Source organism: Stenella coeruleoalba (genome assembly GCF_951394435.1).
Source record: "Stenella coeruleoalba genome assembly, chromosome: 8".
Classification (NCBI taxonomy): domain Eukaryota; kingdom Metazoa; phylum Chordata; class Mammalia; order Artiodactyla; family Delphinidae; genus Stenella; species Stenella coeruleoalba.
In genome coordinates, this window is record NC_137154.1 from 10,793,006 (window position 1) to 10,812,552 (window position 19,547).

Sequence of the window (19,547 nt, forward strand, 5' to 3'; positions counted from 1 at the left end):
GATGCAAGAGCTGAGAAGCCAAACAGAGGATGGTGAGCCCCTCTGGAAATGAGCAACAGCTGGCTGGAGGGACGAAGAAGGAAGGCAGGGTCACCAGGGCCCCTCTGATGGGAGCCAGACGATGGTGGAGTCAACCGGCAGAACAGGACCACGGAGGAGGGTCTATGGAGGGAAAGTTGAGGCCGTGGAGGAGATAGTCTGGGAGGAAAACCGAAGCTTCATCCCCCGACCTTGACTCTTCTGCAGTGCCTCCCCTGGGTCAAACACACCAAAAGCCAGTTGGCAAGGGAACCTGGGTAATGAGTACCTTGCAATACAGAGCAGAGTACAGGGAGGGCAGGGAACGGACCGGAGGGTAAACAGGCAAATGACCGGCAAGGGCTTCCTGCCTGCCTATGGAAAGAGCCCAGAGACGCAGAACCTACCAGCTCACCTAGTCATCCAAAGATGCTACTTCAAGAACGAGTTGGAGAGCATTTAACCTGCTAGATTCAACTTAATGCCTAGATTTCCAAGTTACATCCACTTTGAGGATCTTCGTTTTAACAAAGATCACAAGACTGTTCACCTCTCATTTCCGCTAACCAGCCACTGCTCCACCCGTCTCGTTCCCCTCAGATGCCTGGACCCCCATCACTATGCCAAGCACATGGTGTCCCTCAGCAGAAGTTTGTTCAATGGATAGATACATGAATATAAGTAACTCCAGGGGTAAGCTTGCTTCATACACCACTGCCGAATTGCCTCATACACCTTTCTTAAGCACATCCAAGAAAGAAAACTTTATAATAGCATTTTCTGAAATCTATTCATTCATTTTGCTGACCGAAGTTACATGTCACAAAGGGTTCTATGAAAAAAATAAGTGTTGAGATAGGAAAGTTAACCAGGTTTCTTTATTATGGGACTTCTTAGAATCTTTAATAAGTTCGTGTGCATTTTCAATCTCCATGGGAGGAAAAGAGTATGAAGTGTTTCTCAAACATGTTTGATCACAGAAATCTTTCTGCATCTCATACTGCCATCCAAATAGCCATCCCCACCTGCCCCTGCCCTTTCTTGTTAACAGAACTCTGATTTTGTTTGGGCAGCAGTGTTGCCAGCCCCAGAGGATGAATCATGATCGGTTCTATGGCCATCCTGACAAGCCTGCCCCTTTGCTAAGTTCTCACTTTCCTGGTCTCCATGCTAGAAAAGAGTGGCCATGACCATGTGATCCACTGCTGGCCAAAGAGCCCCAGGGGAAGTCAGCGTGGAGGGTTTGGGTAGTTTTCCTCCCTGATCAAAGGATTTCTGAACTTTTCTAGCTCCTGCTCTCCCCCTGCCTGCGATGCTGGTGTAGGATGATGGCATATGGAGCTGTGACTCTGGCGGTTTTAAAACATGGCACAAATTCTTCAATCTCCTCATTGAGGGGTGGTATCTCTGTACTGCTCTCTTGAATCTGGCGGGCTTGTGACTGCTTCGACAACAGAGTACGATACGAGCGATGGGCTGTATGACCTGCACAGCTACAATGCTTGTCTTGGAGCCCTAAGCCTCCTCCACCAAACCGATGACCCTGAGCTGGTCATGCTGAGGAGCCCGTGCCACAGAAAGAGGTCAAGTACAGGTGCTCCTTTGACTCACCCTACTTCAGGCACCAGATGCTTGAATTAAGAAGTCTCTGAGGGGCTTCCCTGGTGGCGCAGTGGTTGAGAGTCCGCCTGCCGATGCAGGGGACGCGGGTTCGTGCCCCGGCCCGGGAGGATCCCACGTGCCGCAGAGCGGCTGGGCTCGTGAGCCATGGCCGCTGAGCCTGCGCTCCGCAACGGGAGAGGCCACAGCAGTGAGAGGCCCGCGTACCGCAAAAAAAAAAAAAAAAAAAAGAAGTCTCTGAGATTCCAGGGACTTCCCTGGTGGTCCAGTGGCTAAGACTCTATGCTCCCAGTGCAGGGGGCCCGGGTGCGATCCCTGGTCAGGGAACTAGTTCCCACATGCCACAACCAAGAGTTGGCATGTTGCAACTAAGAGTCTGCAACCTGCAACTAAAAGATCCCACGTGCTGCAACTAAGACCCAGCACAGCCAAACAAATAAATAGATAAACAAATATTAAAAAAAAAAAAAAAAGTCTCTGAGATTCCAGACTCTGGTTATTCAAGGCCCCAGAAACTGTGTAGCAAAAATAACCCACCTCCGGGAGCTCCCTGGTGGTCTGGTGGTTAAGAGATTCAGCACTTTCACTGCTGGGGTCTGTGTTCAGTCTCCAGATGGGGAACTGAGAGATCCCACAAGTCGCGAGGGCACAGCCCCCGCCCTCCCCCCCAACAAAAAAACCCACCTTCACTGGGCCCTGTCTGAATCCCTAATCCACAGAAGCCATCAGAATTACAAAGTGGTCGCTTCACCCCACTAACTGGTAAGGTGGTTTGTTACACAGCAGGCCGACTCCATCTCTCAATCTTGCCCTCTCAGGCAGGTTCTGTTTCCTCTAAAACTCTGCACTCTCTGCCGACTGAACAGAGACCAAGGAAAATACAGACAACTGCAAATCAGACAAAAAATCGAAGGTTTATCATTTACTAGACCCTGGCTTTTTAACAGCCAAGGAGGCCTCAACACCCAAGGGTCAACTCTTTTCTATAATAACCGGGAGGCTGGAGAAACCACTTGAGTTTTACGGGGCAAAGCACATTTTGAAAACATCCTGATCTTGTGACTTCATCTGCACCTTGCAAATGCCTCTCACCAAGCTGTGATTCACACCATCAGTCCTCAGCAAATAACCAGGGGTGACCTACCGGCTGAAAGCAGTCCAAAGGGTACCTTTTATCACAAGAGTGCATCCCCAAGAAATCTGCACAGCTGTCAACGTATCCTGCAGGAGGTACTGGGTGTATTCCTTAGACACATGTAGAGGGAAACCTTTTCATTTCCCCAAATCCCTATTATCTGGAATGCACTTTAACCCACCTTCAAGGATATTTCCAGACCACATTCTCTAAAGTAAACTTTGTGGTCTATTTATTCACAAATACACTGGGGAACCGAATGCTGATGAGAACTAAAATTTACTGAAGACATACTTACTGTAGGTCAGGCACCGTGCGGGTACCTCGGTATACGTGCTCATTTTATGTTTATAACAACCAGCAGGTAATACCGCTCGGCCTGTTTTAGAGGAAACTGGGGTTTAGAGCAGCTAAACCACTTTTCCAAAGCTATACCGCTGTAACGGGCAGAGCTGACATTTGGACCGGGATCCGTGGGGAGCCAGAGCCGGCACAACCTCTTTCCATGACGGGCTCCCTCCTGCCTCTGCCCCACGTCAACACTGATCCTCCCTGTGCTCTATCTACATGAGTCCAGAGGCAGGTAACATTTCCCTAAGCCCTCTCTAAGCACTTTCTGAGTGCTGGCTCCTTTCATCCCCAACAGATCTGTCTGGTGAACATTTTCCTCCCCATTTCACAGGTAAACCCACAGAGACTTAGAGAAAAGTTAAGGCGTGTGCCCAAGATCACACAGTTAGTGGCAGGTAGGGAACTATGTCCAAAAAGTCATGCTCTTTCCACCCCACCACGCGGTCCCCTTCTCCACCCTAAATACGATAGGGCTTTTTTATTTCCCAAATGATAGAAAAGCATTTAACTAAGAGAAAGCAATAAGAAAAGCAACAGCCCTCGGGACCTTGTTAAGTCGCCCCAAATAACTGCCATCCACCTGGCGCGGTTCTGTTCAGATGATGCTTTCCAGATGTGCAATCTTCACGTGATCTCATGTGATCCTCGCAACAGCCTTGAAAGGTTAAGTGCTGCCATTCCCAGTTTCCAGAGCAGGAATCAGAACCCAGCCGGGCTAAGGAACCTGACCAAGGTTAACTGCTATTAAAGGCCTGAGGATAGACTCTGACCAGGTCTTGGAGGCCAAGGCCCACCATCTTCCCACCTCACAAGGAGTACTGCCTCTCGGGGCCCCTCTTACGGGTTCAGAAAAGAGGTAGGGCACCGTTAATGGAGAAGAATCCTTATCCTAGGAAAGAAGTGAATGTAACTGGTTCTCTACGGCAAGACCAGAGGAATGAGCTACAATGATGTCATGCATCTCCTTAAGTCCACCCCCAGCACTGAACAGAAAGACCTTTTCCTTCCACAGTCCACACCTAGAACAATACTGGACTCACAAAACTCAAGCATTGTTTGATCTGACTATGACTCCTCCACCAAAGAGACGGACCCACCCATGGAGAGGGTGGGGATCTGTGCAGTATTCACAGCCAACTTCCCAATCAGGTCAGCACACACTCAAGTTCGCTCTGAAACCTGCTTGTGACTCTCACAGATGAACTGGCATAAGCCATCACATCCCGCTCCGCTCCACTTAGGAAAGAACTAGAGGGTGGCTTTTCCAGATGACAGGAAGCACCCACACCTCCCCTGCAAGAAGAATATGACGCCTTTTTATATATGCAATAAAAAGCCTAAATAAAGAAACCATAACATGGTGGCAGGAACTTCAGTGCCGGAACTTCTTGTGGCTTGGTTTGGTTTTATTGAAACACATGTACGTCAGATGCTACGTGGAATGTTTTAGAAACACTAACCCATTTGATCCTCCTAATAGCCCCATGGGGAATTACATTATCAACCCCAAGGTACAGATAAGGAAACCAAGCCTGTTCAGGGAACGTTCACAAGATCAACAGCTGTCAGAAGCGGGCTGAGGTTTGAACCCACATTTCCCTGGCTTCAAAGGCTGTGTTTCTGTCCATGATACACAACGCCCCCCAACGCCCCACCCAAGCTTCCCATCACTGTCTACCACAGCACCTTCCAACAGGACCCTCTACATCAAAGACTATGTGAATCTGTACACACGGGACACCCATGTTTGCCTCTGCTGAATTTCGAAAAACATAAACTGGTGGTTTCTTGGTTTCTCAGTTATCACCAGAGGAGTCAAAGGGATTGAATTTTTGGAAACAACAATTCTGATCTACCCGAATCACAGGCCTAAAAATGTAATGAAATGCATTTTTTTTCCCCCACTCTTGTGGCTGGGCCCCCAGGGTTGGTTCTGTATTTAAACTATGTAATTCAGGCAAGAAAGGATATCATTAAAATGTTGTCATGTAGCGTAAGACCTTAAAAGCATCTCTTTAATATATATAATTTACCTTCTCCTGACTTTCTCGGTAAGATTAAAAATCCTCCCAAGTACTGAAGAAACTCTCCGTGTAACTTCTTGGTGTGTCCATTCCACCCCAGCAAAAGACTGACTTTCCTCTGCTACCCTTGAAAGATCTGGGGGGTTTTATTCTTTACCAAGGAAGTTGTGTTTCCTTATGTCCATTCAGAAAAAAAATACCGGAAGGGCACCTACCTCAGAAAAGAACTCGTCCATGAAAGCTGTGTTGTCAATAGCAATCTCGACCTCATCGGCATCGTCATCCTGTGTCAGCTGCTTCTGTGAGCGACAAAAAGGAGGGTGAGACCAAAAGCACCAGAAATAACGAACAGCACTGAATGCTCCCTAAAGACCGGGAGCTATATCTGTAGTGAACATTTTACATACATAATCTCCTTTAAAACTCAGAACAGCTCTGTGATGTATCAAACTCTGATGTCACACTGTCTAAGTTTAAATCCTAGCTCCATACTTACTGATATTTTTACAGGGGGATGAGGGGAAGAAGGGAGCAAGTTACTAAACTCGCTGTGCCTAGGTTTCCTTATCTGTAAAGTGCTAATAAGAACACCACTTACGTCATAGGTTCGTTTACAAGATAAATGAGCTAATGAATATAAAACACTTTGGCACAGTGCCTGGCATACTGTAACTACTCAGTAAATATTATGTTTTGGTGGTGGTGGTATTGGTGATGTTACTATAACTCACTCCAGTTGGAGAACATAAAACAGAGAGGTTATGTAACTTGGCCGAAGTCACACAGCTAAAATGTTGGAGACAGGCAGATTCTAGCCCATCCTTTGGATTTGGACCATATGTTCCTAAACTCTTCTCCACAACGTTCAGATGCACGACCTACTGTACCGGGGATCTGTATTAAGACAGTCCCAATTCCTCCAAAGCACTAGCTTCAAATCATCACAGAAGGAGCACACATTTTCCTGTTTTCAGAAACCACCTACTGCAAAGGAAACAGCGCTGTGTGCTGTTCCCTGTCAGAGCTCATGTTTATGGGGAAAAGGAAGCTCTCTCGGCAGCCCCCAGCAACCCCCGGGGACCCCGGCTTTCATAATCTCATTCAGCTACCTCTACAAAAGCACAAAATGGCTATCTAAAGGAAGTGCTTCCATTCCCACCCAGCTAAAGGGCCTCGGCGGCTTCTGCATCCTTCCCAGATGCTCCTCCCAGACGACTGCTGCATTACACATAGCCCACCTCTAAGCAAGGAAGACCTGGTTGTTGGGAGTGGAGGTGGGGAGGGGGTGAACCCCTCGACACCTGCTTCTCCACACCCTTCAGTGGCCTTTGGCCTCCTTAGCCAAGACATGTCACTCTCAACATGGGAACTCCACTAGCAAGGAAAGCCACCAGGGGCCTCTTTCCTTCCCCTGCTACCATCCCCCAGACCTGCTACAGCAGATGGAGTTACCGGGAATTCCCACGGAAATTTGGGACTCTCCAGCCATCTGGGGAGCCTCTTCTGACTGGATCCTCTGTAATCTCATTCTCTGGCTCGTCTGCAACCATCAGCAACCCAAGCTTAATAGCCACCTTCAAAGGAACTGAATTTGAGGACATTGCTACAGCCCCCAACAATCACCTTCCTAAAACTTAGGACTGATCCCGTCCTTTTGCCACTTAAAGTCGTTCAGTGATAGTTCTCAGGACTGAAAGTCCCAGGATTGCAAGTCCCAAAGCCTAACAGAGCATACGGGGCCCTTTAAGATCCAGTCCTACCCACGTTTCTCCCTCTACGATGCATCTCTGGACCAGGCGCTTGGAAACTCCTAGCACTTCCTGGACACACCATTCTTTCATATTGCTGAACGGTCACACAAGGACTTCTTCCTGAAATGCATTTGTCCAGCTGGCAAAATTTTATTGAGCCTTTAAAACTCAATCTCGAACAAACTCCTCGCTGATCTGACACTCCCCGACCCCCCATGCAAACTTGAAAACCTCCCTGAGCTCCCAGTGCATTTTGTGCAAACCTTCCACAGCATCAATCCCAGCCCTCTATTAATTATCCCTTCACTTATCTATCCTTCCCCACTGACTGTAAACTCCTGGAGGGTCAGGGTTGCCTTATGTATCCACTGGAGAAGATACTTTGAGTGTGTGCCTGCCCAGAACACCTCCCTTTGTGAAGATAACCCCGACCTTCCCCACGATTCTGGGAAGGTTATCAACCACCACCCAAGCTCCCTGAGGATTCTGAATTGTGAAGTGAACAGAGCCGAGTCAACCTATAGCAGCACCCAACAGAGATACCTGCTTGGTTCCCAGGGCTACCCTTGTTTCTGTCCTCCCTAACCCACCCCCTGGCTTAGAGCTAGTTCTATAGATCTTCCCCAGTATTCTTTCAATGAGTCCAATAGTATTCTTGTAATGCTGTTTTTTATTCATTTAGCCAGAACCGGCTTCTGTCACTTGTAATTAAAATTACTTGTACTTGGGAATTCCCTGGCGGTCCAGTGGTTAGGACTCCGCTCTTTCACTGCTGAGGGTCTGGGTTTGATCCCTGCTCGGGGAACTAAGATCCCACAAGCCATGGGGAGTGGCCCAAAAAAATAAATAAGTAAAATAAAATTACTTGTACTTGTCATTAATTAACTTATTCCGCATGTATGCTGAGCACTTACCATACGCTATATATGTAACGGAAACTTAATCAATTCTAGTTGAATAAATAACCCCTACCAGAGACCGGCAGCCTGGATCCACCCAGCAGTTTCTGAAGTGTGGGATAAAATGCTCCTTTTATCAACTATCATCAATACTTGGGCCTCTCAGCAGGCTCCAGAGAGCTCCATCTCCCAAAAAGGATCTCGGAGATCCTCACTAGAAAACAGGAACCTGGTCTCCCTCCAGGAAGGTGAGTTAACAAGCATTTGTTGAGTTTCCTCTCTTTGGAGGTCTTGTAGAGGCCCCCACTGAGGGGATATAGCCCATGTATGTGTGTGTATAGACACACATGAGGGTGTCAACTCAGTTTTCTTCAGATAGGTACACGTGCTATGGAAATGGGATGAGGCTGCCGTCGTGGGATGGACTAAGGGAAGGTTTTGGAAGCTGGGAACACGTGCGTCCTGAAGCATGGGACACAGGCCCCTAGCCCTCCATCGTCACATGCACTTTTGAGACCCCTGGAATTTGTACAGGGATTCCCCACCCAAGACGGCCACACGTTGGCTTTGAACAGGCTCTAACAGGGCAGCCTGGGCCGCCCCCAGTGAGAGGACATGTGAACTGGGAAAAAAGAAGTCTTGGGTCACCCACAACCGAGGTCCAAAACCTGCTATTACCAGTAACTGGCTGTGAGACCTCTGTCAAGTCCCTCACTGACCTGAGTTTACCTGTAAATGGTAATAACACCATACACGCTATGACTTTTACGAGGCTTGGAAGAGTTCATACGTGGAAAGCTTCTAGCACAACACAGGGCACACGGCAGTGCCTAATAAGCGTCAGTTTCCCCATCACCTAGTTGTAAAGACGTGATGTCTAAAAGCGTGTGTTCTCCTCCGCGGAAAGTGCTCACGCAAAGGCTTAGTCAAGAAGATCGATTCTGCAGCATCAGGACCACCAGGATTCTATAACTGGCTTCCCTTCATGCTAGTCATTGAGCCTCAAATACGGGGCTCAACATCTCTGAGCTTCAATTTCCTTACCTACAAAAACAGGAACAAAAGTGTCCACCAGGGCTCTTGTGAGGATTAAGTAAGATAATAATTTTAAGTGCCTTACACAACGAATAGCACATGATAACATCTCAATAAAACAACCGTACATGAGATCCAGCAAAGTCATCTTCTCTATAGCTTTAATCTGGATCAAAGTACCCGTAAACAGGAAAGAAAAATAAAAAACGATATAGAACTTTTAGAGCTGCATGCAACCCTACATATTTCGATCATCAAATTCTCTCACTTAAGAGATGGGTAAACCGAGGCCCAAGACCAAATAATGAGCTACTGGAGCAGCCAGGAATAGAACCCAGGTTTCTTGATGCCCATCTTCCTGTGCAGAGTTTTTCCCACCGTAGCGTGCTGCCTTCAAAATATAAAATAGCAATGGCAACGAAAGCAACAGAGCTTCGTCCAGACCAGAAAACTCCAGAAAGAGGCCATCATCCCAGGTGACCTGAGTCGCGTGACGCTGGAACCAGGCTTCCCCGGAAGGGGACCTACCAGATCCCAGGGCAAGGGTCCTTCCCCTCTGACACATCCGTGCTCTTACAGACCCAGAGGCCTCCGGGACCCCAAGGGCAAGGAAAGCACATGGTGCACTTTATCTTCAGCCCACATGACTGGGCACAGCCAAGAAGAGAACTTTGGCATCTTTATCAAAGCATCAAGGCATGTGATAATAGGACCGTCAGAGTAGCTGCAACACCAGCTGCAGTAAAAAAACGTACATGAGAACCACAAGCCCCACCACCCGCTTCCTCTCCCCCGACCTCCTGCTGCCTCTCCTGCCAAGACATGGGAGATACCACCAATGACTCAGGCAGCACTGAGCTCGAATCTGGGCTCCATCTCCCGCCCCCACCCCTCAATGCACCCCAAAACTCGGTGAGGACAGCCAGGGCTATGACTCTCTCTCTGGACACAGTGGAAAGAGTTCAGGGGCCCAGGACTCAACCTGCAATTCCTCTCACTCAGCCTCACTGCCCTTCTCTCAAGGGCCTTCTCTGTCATCCTTAGTCTGTTGGACTGTGGGTCCCTCTTCATCAGCTCCTTTAATAAAAACAGTTACCACCTGCAGAGCCCCCAGGAGGTGCTAGGTGGCCGCCACGCTCTGGCTGCTTCACGCACGCTGTGTCAATGAACCCCTCCTAAATTCTGTCATTGAGAACCTGCAGGGCAGAGAAGTTCTCATTTATTCACGGCCTCCCAGCTACTGATGTGCAGAGTCGGGGCTCACACTTTGGTTGTTGGTCCTGAGCCCTTGTTAATTCCACTGCACCCCACTCACAGCAGCCCAGCCCTGCAGAAAGTGGGGCTGAGAGAAAGGCGCTGGGGGCCTTGGGGACAGCACTTGTCTCCACTAAGCCTTGGTTCTCTCACCAAGTAAGGAGCTTAGCTTTCCAATGAGGCTTTGTGGAACCCCAGGAGACCTCCAGGGTGCCTCAGAAGCCACGCCGGGAGGGACCTGCCTGGTGGCACAGTAGTTAAGAATCTGCCTGCCAATGGAGGGGACACAGGTTTGAGCCCTGGTCCGGGAAGATCCCACATGCTGTGGCGCAACTAAGCCGTGCGCCACAACTACTGAGCCTGCACTCTTAGCCCGCGAGCCACAACTGCTGGAGCCCACGTGCTGCAACTACTGAAGCCCGTGCACCTAGAGCCCGTGCTCTGCAATAAGAGAAGCCACCGCAATGAGAAGCCCGTGCAGCGCAATGAAGAGTAGCCCCTGCTCGCCGCAGCTAGAGAAAGCCCGCACACAGCAAAGAAGACCCAATGCAGCCAAAAATAAATAAATAAATGTATTTAAAAAAAAGAAGAAGAAGAAACCACCGGGGGAAGTCAAGCAGGTTGGCCCGTACCCCCTCTTCAATCCGCATAGCTTCATTTTCATCTGCTTTTTACACTGAGGTTGAATATAAGATTTCATTTTCAGAACGAGGCCTCTTACCAAGAGAAAAAGGAAAGAAGGGAGGGAGGGAGGGAGGAAAACAGGAAGGGAGAAAGAAGGAAGCAAGCTTAGCTAGCTGGAAAACCACCAAAGTAAATGAATGGATGCCTTCTAATGAAAAGGGAAAGAAGAGGGGGTCCCCTCTCTCCTTTACAAGTTAAAACACAGCAGCAACATAGGTTTAAATCATCAGCAATTCCTTAAAGATCATTACAAATCAGAGTGGCAAGATAGAAGGAACAAAGAAAGAGACCAAATAAAACGCCATCCCAAATGAAGAGGTCACCATTTACTGGCTTTCCGATGCCCTCCCTGCCTCAGGTGTCAGACCCCAGAAAGACGAGAGGGTCCCCGGACAAGAGGGGAGACCCAGGAGCCCTCAGGAAAGTTTTGGGGCGAAGGAAATAACAACAGAAAGGATGGGACCAGCAGTCTGGACTAGGAAGGAGCACCTGGTCCTGACTTCCCCTTGTGGGGTATTAAAGGACAGTGGCCGGTGGGAACAGGTGAGCACAGATTCCCGCACCTCCTTCTCTGAACATGTAAATAGCTCTTTGCTTGGGGCTATAAACTCTTCTTTATAAACCCAGATCTTCACCCAATAAATCCGATTCAAAGAGACAAGGACGCGTGATTTTTCTTGTCCCTGCAGCCTACTTCGCCCACCAGCCTCCTTCCAGGATGAGGGCCTGTGGATTCCCAAAGACAAGTACCACCACGCCCAAGGATTCCAAACACACACTCATGCGCTTGCACCCTCGGCCCAACATCGGGTTTTTCCAGTCTCTCTTCTCTAATTAAAAGAGCCAGGGGCTTCCCTGGTGAGGAAGTGGTCGAGAGTCCTCCCGCCGATGCAGGGGGCGCGGGTTCGTGCCCCGGTCCGGGAAGATCCCACGTGCCGCGGAGCGGCTGGGCCCGTGAGCCATGGCCGCTGAGCCTGCGCGTCCGGAGCCTGTGCTCCGCAACGGGAGAGGCCACAACGGTGAGAGGCCCGCGTACCGCAAAAAAAAAAAAAAAAAGAGCCAGAAATTCTGAGGAAGTGTCAGCTCTGAATAGGCACTCAGTGTTCTCTGTCCCCCATTTGAGAGTCAGAGGGACTTTCTCCTATGCCCCTTCTCCCTCCTACACTGTGGTCTCTTCCAGCAAAACCCTCCCAGAGGGAACGCTTCCCCTTTCCACCGACTGCCTCTCCCCTAACACCTGCGATAGAGGAAATCAAGCGATAACGGTACCCTGGGTGAGCCTCGCACTTTTACTTTCAAGATGACGCTCTGGCTGAACAGTCTGAGGCAAGAATTGGCCCCATTTGGAGATGAAGACACTGAGGAATAAACCCAAGGCCAGTGAGTCGCGGGACAACTGAACAAGAGGCAAAGTCCCTGACGAAACAAGACAACTGAACAAGAGGCAAAGTCCCTGATGAAAAAGATAGCAGTGCATATAATCCCATGAGTGTGCAGGTATGTGGAGCTATATCTGACTGCTTGAGTTGAAAACCCAGCTCTGCCACGCAGGTACCTGTGTGACCTTAAACAAGTGACTTAACCTCTCTGAGACTCGGTTTCCTTGTTTGTAGCATGAATAATCTGCTCATAGAACTGTTGTGAGGATTAAATTAGTGAATGCATGTGAAGTGTTTAGAGCAATGCTGGGTACATATTAAACTCCCAAGACCATGCCATGCAGACACTTTTCTCTAAAAAGTGTTTCCGCAAAAGATGCGACTCTAATGCCAATTCTCAGAAGGTGGCAGCAGGACCCTTAGAATGAGCTAAATTGTAGTTCATTTATTTGAATGAAGTCATTTCTCTACTATACGGATTTAAAGAAATAAACCTCCTCCTGAATTTTGCTTTTGCGACATTCTCACAAATTTTGACCTTTACTACTCTCATTATCATTCATTTCTAAATAGTTTGTCATTTCCATTTTGGTTTCTTTTGAACCCAAGTGTTATTTTATTTTTTAATTTTTTTGCGGTCCACGGGCCTCTCACTGTTGTGGCCTCTCCCGTTGCGGAGCACAGGCTCCGGACACGCAGGCTCAGCGGCCATGGCTCACGGGCCCAGCTGTTCCGCGGCATGTGGGATCTTCCCGGACCGGGGCACGAACCCATGTCCTCTGCATCCGCAGGCGGACTCTCAACCACTGCGCCACCAGGAAAGCCCCACAGTGGGTTATTTTAAAGAAGGATCTTGGGGTCTCATAACCAACCACCTCGCCTACTACCTTCTCCTTCTCACTCACTACAAGGTCCCATCCACAGTAACAGGTCCATCTGTCCATCTACTCGGCCAACACGATTTATTGAACATCTATCATTTCCCAAGCAATAGTACAGAACGCTGGAGAAACAGACCAAACTCAGCACCCCCTGCCCTTCCGGACCTCATGGTCTCAAATGGGAGGCAGACAGGCACACAGGTCATTGCAATGCCACGTGGTAAATGATGACAGCACTTAGCACAAGGAATTGTACACCCAGGAGAAGGTGGCGCACACCACGTCACCTGAAGTCAAGGCGGAGCCCAGGGAAGGGGGAGGTATTAGAAAACGGATGCAAAGGTGACTTCTCGGGGAGATTTTGAAGGTTGCATGGATGTACGCAAAGGATACCTACAGGAAGTCCATCTGGGGTGAGAAGACCACACCTTTTCCTGCTTTCCCTCTCACCCCAGGAGCATTCAAGGAGATTCAAAGGTTACCCTCTTCTGCTTCCTCCCCTACCGTAGCCTTCTCCACTTTTTCCTGACTTCCGCCCCCTCCTCCCACCCCCCACTGCCCCCTCAGCACCCCACAGTATCCAGTTGCCAAGGATACAAGAAGGAGGAAGGAGCTCAGTGTCTTCTCTAGTGCATCCTCAGCCTCTGTCCCACAAGCCCCTCGCCCTAAGGATCCTCCCAGAGCACTTCACTAATAGTCATAATACCTAACAGTTACTGAGCGCCGCCTGGGATGAGGATTCTAAGATATGTGCCTTATATTTATTTACCAAGGCATTTAATCTCTACAAGAATCTTCTGGGGGACTTCCCTGGTGGCGCAGTGGTTGAGAGTCCGCCTGCCGATGCAGGGGACATGGGTTCGTGCCCCGGCTCGGGAGGATCCCGCAGGCCGCAGAGCGGCTGGGCCCGTGAGCCATGGCCGCTGAGCCTGCGCGTCCGGAGCCTGTGCTCCGCAACGGCCCGCGTACCGCAAAAAAAAAGAGAAAAGAAAAAAGAATCTTCTGGGGACCCTCCCCACCTTACAGCTGAGAAAACTATAAAGTATAAAGATGCAAGCAACCTCCCCAAGACCATGCAGACAGAGCATGAGGAGAGCCCAGGCAGTTTGCTGCAGAGCCCTTGGTCTCCACCACCATGGAGTGATGCCTCTTAACGGCAAACCCCACCCCCAGCTGTAGCCTGCAGCCCCCCTCCACCCCCGCCCCCACCCCCGCAAACATCCAAAGAACTAAAACACAGATGCTATACCAAAGAGGTCGTGAAAAACGAGGCAAGACTGAGAAACTGTCACAGCTCAGAGGACGCTGAAGAAACATGACAGCTCAATGAAATACATTATCTTGGGTGGGATCCTAGATCAGAAAAAGGGACATCATGGGAAAACAAGTGGAATCTAAATAAAGTCTAGAGTTTAGTGAATAGCAATGTACCAAGGTCAGTCTCTCAGTTTCGACAAAGGTACCATCATAACTTGAGATATTAACAATGGAGGAAACCCAGTAGACAGGAACTTTCTGCACTATCCTTGTAACCTTTCTGTAAATCTAAAATTAGTCTAGAATAAAACGTTTAGTTCTAAAAAAAGCAATCTTGCTGCTGTACCGCGTTGCCCTGACCCAGGCAGCTAAACATACCCAGATAGTATACGCTCTACTAATCTCTTTGGGTGGGGGCTGAACCTTACTCACGTCTCCAGATGGAGACAGGAGAATGTTGCCATGGACACGGCCCAATGCCAGAAAACAGGCTGACCTAACAGGGGAGACAGTGATGAGGGGAGGAAGCTACAAAGGGGCCTAATGTAAAAGGCTGGAGGTGAGGCCCCTCGGGACTACAGAATCTCCCAGCAAGTTCATTTGTAGAATATCCCCGTTCATCCACTGGGCAGCAAGGTTTACAGCTTTCTGAGCTGTGGGCTGGGAAGTGAAAACACAGGGGGAATGAGGCGTGTGTGGTCTGGGCTCTGAGAGAGGAGGATCTAACATAACATTACGTGGCTGCTTTTACGTATGGACAAAAACAAAGATTTGTGGAAGCCCAGGGAAGGCCTGGTGAATGCCAGATCTGGAAGCTTCCTTGTAGCGACATTGGAAATGAGCCTTGAGGGACATATAAGATTTTCCAGGGGAAGAACGAGGTTGCTAGATTTTCACCGTGGTATCCACATCTTCTCCTTCACGGTCTTTCTGAAAAGGGGCAACCCTCCGTGAGGTGTTGGGCTGGGGTACAGCTAGGAGCCTTGGAACTCATCCATCCTCATCCCAGAGGACAGAACAGTGACCCCTGGCTTCGTTAGCAAATTCATGGGTTCCCTGAGTAAACGCCGCACTTCAAGCAGGTAAAGTTGCACCAACCCAGAGGGGACGGAAAGTCCTAGTGATGAATCCGGGGTGTGTAAGGGCCAAGGTGCTGTTGATCAGTCAGTCAATGGACAAGTGTTTACTAGGGGACTACCATGCAGAGTGCTGGCCCTGGGACCCCAGAAGAACGTCCCATCAGCCACCGCATCAGGGGCATACGGTGCAGTTGGGGAGATGATTATATACAGAGTAGGGTGATATAAATAAGCAAGACAGACTTGTTCAATTCTTGATCTCACCACTTCCCAGCTGGGAATCTCAATCTAATCTGAACCTCAATTCCCTTAGTTGTAAAATGGCAATAATATATAACACCATCTTGCCTTGTGGGGTTCAGAGGATTAGAGACAAGGTGTGTAAGGCACCGAACACAAGTCCTTTCCGACAGTAAGTAGCAGCTCAATAAATGATCATTGTTACTGCAGTTGATACGGTGACACCAAGTCATAGAGCCATCAGACAATGGGACCTAGGAGGCGAAAGAGTCCAACCCATAAAAACCAGATGGAAGGTGGTTTCAAGCCCACTTCATGGTAAGAAAAAACCCCGCTGACTTAACGGAAGTATCAATATTCCACTGCAAAGCAACATGCAGCCCGTGAGGGCTGCCGGCAGGAGGGGGCATATTCTAGGCTGCGTTTAGGGAGCGTTACCTGTAAAGCGAGTTTTGGAAGATGGGCAGGAATTTTGACAAAAGGGGAAAGGAGCCCTGAAGGGAGAGCAAACAACATGAACGATTGTTTCTTCCCAGGCTCTCGCCAGCACCCCCACCCCCGGCCTCCCCGCTCCCCTCCCAGGAATAAAAATAACACTAATCCCCGGCTCTCGGCCAAGCATTTTCTCTCTGGCTTCTGGCTGATGGGTCTGTAATCCCTACTCAATCCCTATCACTCTCATCTCAGCCCTGCTCAGGGCAGAACAGCTCTCCCAGGGGCTGAATCCTGCCAGGGAGAGGGACAGAGTGAGGAAGGAACCACGGACCAGTTAGCCATCTTATCACCAAAGGATGGAATCTCAGTGGACAGTCTCCAGGCAGGGTGTTACAACCTGGCCGTGACCCAAAGCACCTGGCACGTAGTAGGGGCTCATTAAATAGTCTTGGAAGGAATTAAGCTCTAAAGGGGACGTACAGCTCCATGTTTCTGATGCTTATACTATAACCGTGCTCCTGAGGAACTCAAATGCGGGAACTTCAAATGGGGAAGGAGGCCAAGTCGTTTAAGATGCAGCAAGACACAAAACAGAACAGAAAGAGCGAAGAGGTCAGTCTGGTCTTCAGGGCCTCAGGTGGTTGATTTCATTAGCGCGTCCTTATTGGCGCTGGCTGTGGAGGAACCAGCAAACCCCAAGATGTTTCCAGGTCTCTACAGGTTAATCTCCACAGGGATCCGAAGTCCTTGCCCACCATTCCACACATCACAGCTTCTCTAGAGCATTATCCACCTTTGAAGTTGGGGGTTCTCTTTTCATGGAATATACCCCTTTGTTTTCCCTATATGACCATGTATTCTTTCAGACCGGGACTTTGTATAAGAACTCTGCCTAGAATTCCCTGGCGGTCCAGCGGTTAGGACTCGGTGCTTTCACTGCCGTGGCCCGGGTTCGATCCCTGGTCAGGGAGCTAAGATCCCACAAGCCATGCGGCGTGGCCAAAAAAATTAAATGACTCTGCCTAACAGGATGCCCAGCAGGACGCTAGGCACGCAGAGGTCAAAAAGCACCGATCGTGTTGTCTGTGTGAAGCACTCGCCAACGGGAGAACGGTGAGAAAATCCAGGATCCTTGCCTTTCTTCTTAGGAGACTCCCCATGCCTCTGAAGGAATTAGATTTCAGCCTTAACACGGACTTCAACAGGAGCATCGCTTCTTCTGGGAAGAGCCCCCAGGGCACTAGGGGCTGGCCAATAGGGTCTTCCTGCGGCTGCGTCTGTCCCAAGGATGGGACACTGTGTCTGTTTCTTGTGTGTCTCCCTAGCTGACTGTGACCTCCCTAAGGCCCAGGAGTATGTGTTCATTACCATCCCCATCCCCAGCACCTATCAGAGGGCTTAGGACACAGTAGGCGCTTGGTTTTTTTGTTTGGGGTGTTTTTTTTTTTTGGCTGTGTTGGGTCTTCATCGCTGCGCACCGACGGCTTTCTCCAGTCGCAGCGAGCGGGGGTCACTCCTTGTTGCGGTGCACGGGCTGCTCATTGCGGTGGCTTCTCTTGTTACAGAGCACGGGCTCTAGGTGCACGGGCTTCAGTAGTTGCGGCACGCGAGCTCAGTAGTTGTGGCTTGCAGGCTCAGTAGTTGTGGCACAGGGGCTTAGCTGCTCCACAGCATGTGGGATCTTCCCGGACCAGGGCTCAAACCCGTGTCCCCTGCACTGGCGGGCAGATTCTTAACCACTGCGCCACCAGGGAAGTCCCTCCATAAACATTTGCTGAATGAAAAGAGGGCCAGGCAAGAGGTTCCTACATGGGAATTGTCTGGACTCAGCAGATCCAAAGTTCAGCTGGTGAGAAATTAGGAGGAAACGCCTTGTGAGACAGGCTGGGTGTAGGCACCGCACATTCCTGGCAAGCCTGTCTGATGTCCCTGAAAGGGCAGGCTGCTGGGATGGCCAGCCAGGAGGGGCCATGCAAGAGATAAGATGAGCCAGGGCTTGTGACTGTAGCCTCGGGAAGGGGTGCCCTTCAGTGTGGATGCGGCTCCCAGCAGGTCAAGTTTGGGGAACTCGAATTCACTGTGGTGGGTGATTATCACGGATTATCTCGTTTCACCCTCAGTGACCCTATAGGGAGGGTACGATGACCCACTTTAGAGGAGCAACTCTGAGACCTCAGTCCTATGGACTCCAGAGCCTCCTAGTGCTTGGGACAGGCTCACAATGAAGCATCTCTAGAAACACATCCTCAGAGTTGATGGAGGCCTTGAATCTCCTCATGTGCTTCCCCTCCCCTCCAAGAACACTCAGATTCCTACAACATGTAACATCCCAACAAGCTTCTTGCCTCCCTCCCATGTCCTGCCAGCCCAGCCCATCCTCGGGCAGCTCTGACTACCAAAAACACTTTCTACAGAGCCCTCATGTCTGCCCATCAGCCTCGCTTCTTCACTCTTCACGTCTTCTCCTCCTGTCTTCTCCTCCTATCTACCCGGAGCAGAGCTAATCCCCTGCACGCGACAGCTCTCCAGCTATCTGGAGACAGTTTACGCCTCGCCTCCCCCAGAGTTTAGAAAGAGCCCCAAGGCAGAGGTTGCACCAGCGCTCAGGGTGAAATTGGTTTCATGCAGTTAGCAAACGTTGATAAAAGGAATCAGAGAGACAAGATGGTTATCTTGTTGCTGGGGGTGGGGGGTGGGGGCGGGGGGTGTCTCTCTCCCAGGGGAAGGAGGGGCTGGTTAGCGTACGTGGGCCAGAAGCCAAAAGCCATCTAAACCTTAACAACAAACAGTCTTCAAGAAAAACGTTAATATTGCCAGAAGGGGCTTCTGAGATCAGCCAAACTCCTTGCTTTCCAAAGGGGGATTGGAGGAGCAGAGAGGTAAAGTGACACCAAGGAACACAGCTCTTAAAGGGCAAAGCCAAAATCGGAATCCTTTGAGCCCACAGGCAGGGCCTCTTGCACAGTGTTACCACCCATCCCCCTGCTCCACAAGGCTGGAACAGCACCTGTGATGTCAGAACAGCACTGCCATCATCACGGCGCCGTCTACAATCTCACTTCCACCACATCCCCGAGAGGGAAAGGGAGAAACACAGCATTAGCTCCATTTTACAGAAGGTAACAGTGAGGATTGGAAAAGCAAAGGGACTTGCTTGGGTTCCTCGGCAAAGTGAATTTATACTTGGAACTCAAAGCTCAGTTAAGGCTCTGTGCTGTTTGTTGGCAATGGCCGTTGAAAGGGCCATGGGAGGGACTTCCCTGGCGGTCCAGTGGTTAGGACTCCACGCTCTCACAACCGAGAGCACAGGTTCCATCCCTGGTCGGGGAACTAAGACCCCGCAAGCCGGACATGGAATGGACTTCCTAACGCAAGGAAGGGTGCCACCTCCGCCTGCTGTCCAGTTCTGCATTGTTTTGGGACTGCCTGCTGCGCGCTCCAGGAAGATCTCTAAAACCACACTCTTCTTCCCTTTCTGCCGCCCCAGGGCAAGAGGGGTCAGCAG

At 49.9% G+C, this 19,547-nt stretch overlaps 1 protein-coding gene across 11 annotated transcripts in view; it reads right to left on the reverse strand.

Moving 5' to 3' along the window:
- Positions 1 to 19,547, reverse strand: part of STX3 (syntaxin 3) — a 136,214-nt gene that overhangs the window by 114,862 nt on the left and 1,805 nt on the right. For all 11 annotated transcript variants that reach the window (XR_013829605.1, XM_079930899.1, XM_079930898.1 and 8 more), the window contains exon 2: positions 5,364 to 5,447. Coding sequence is in view for 10 of the 11 variants with exons in the window: in XM_079930899.1 (XP_079787025.1) it covers positions 5,364 to 5,447 (84 nt within the window). In the remaining variant the exon portion in view is untranslated. The remainder of the gene's footprint in view (positions 1 to 5,363; positions 5,448 to 19,547) is intronic.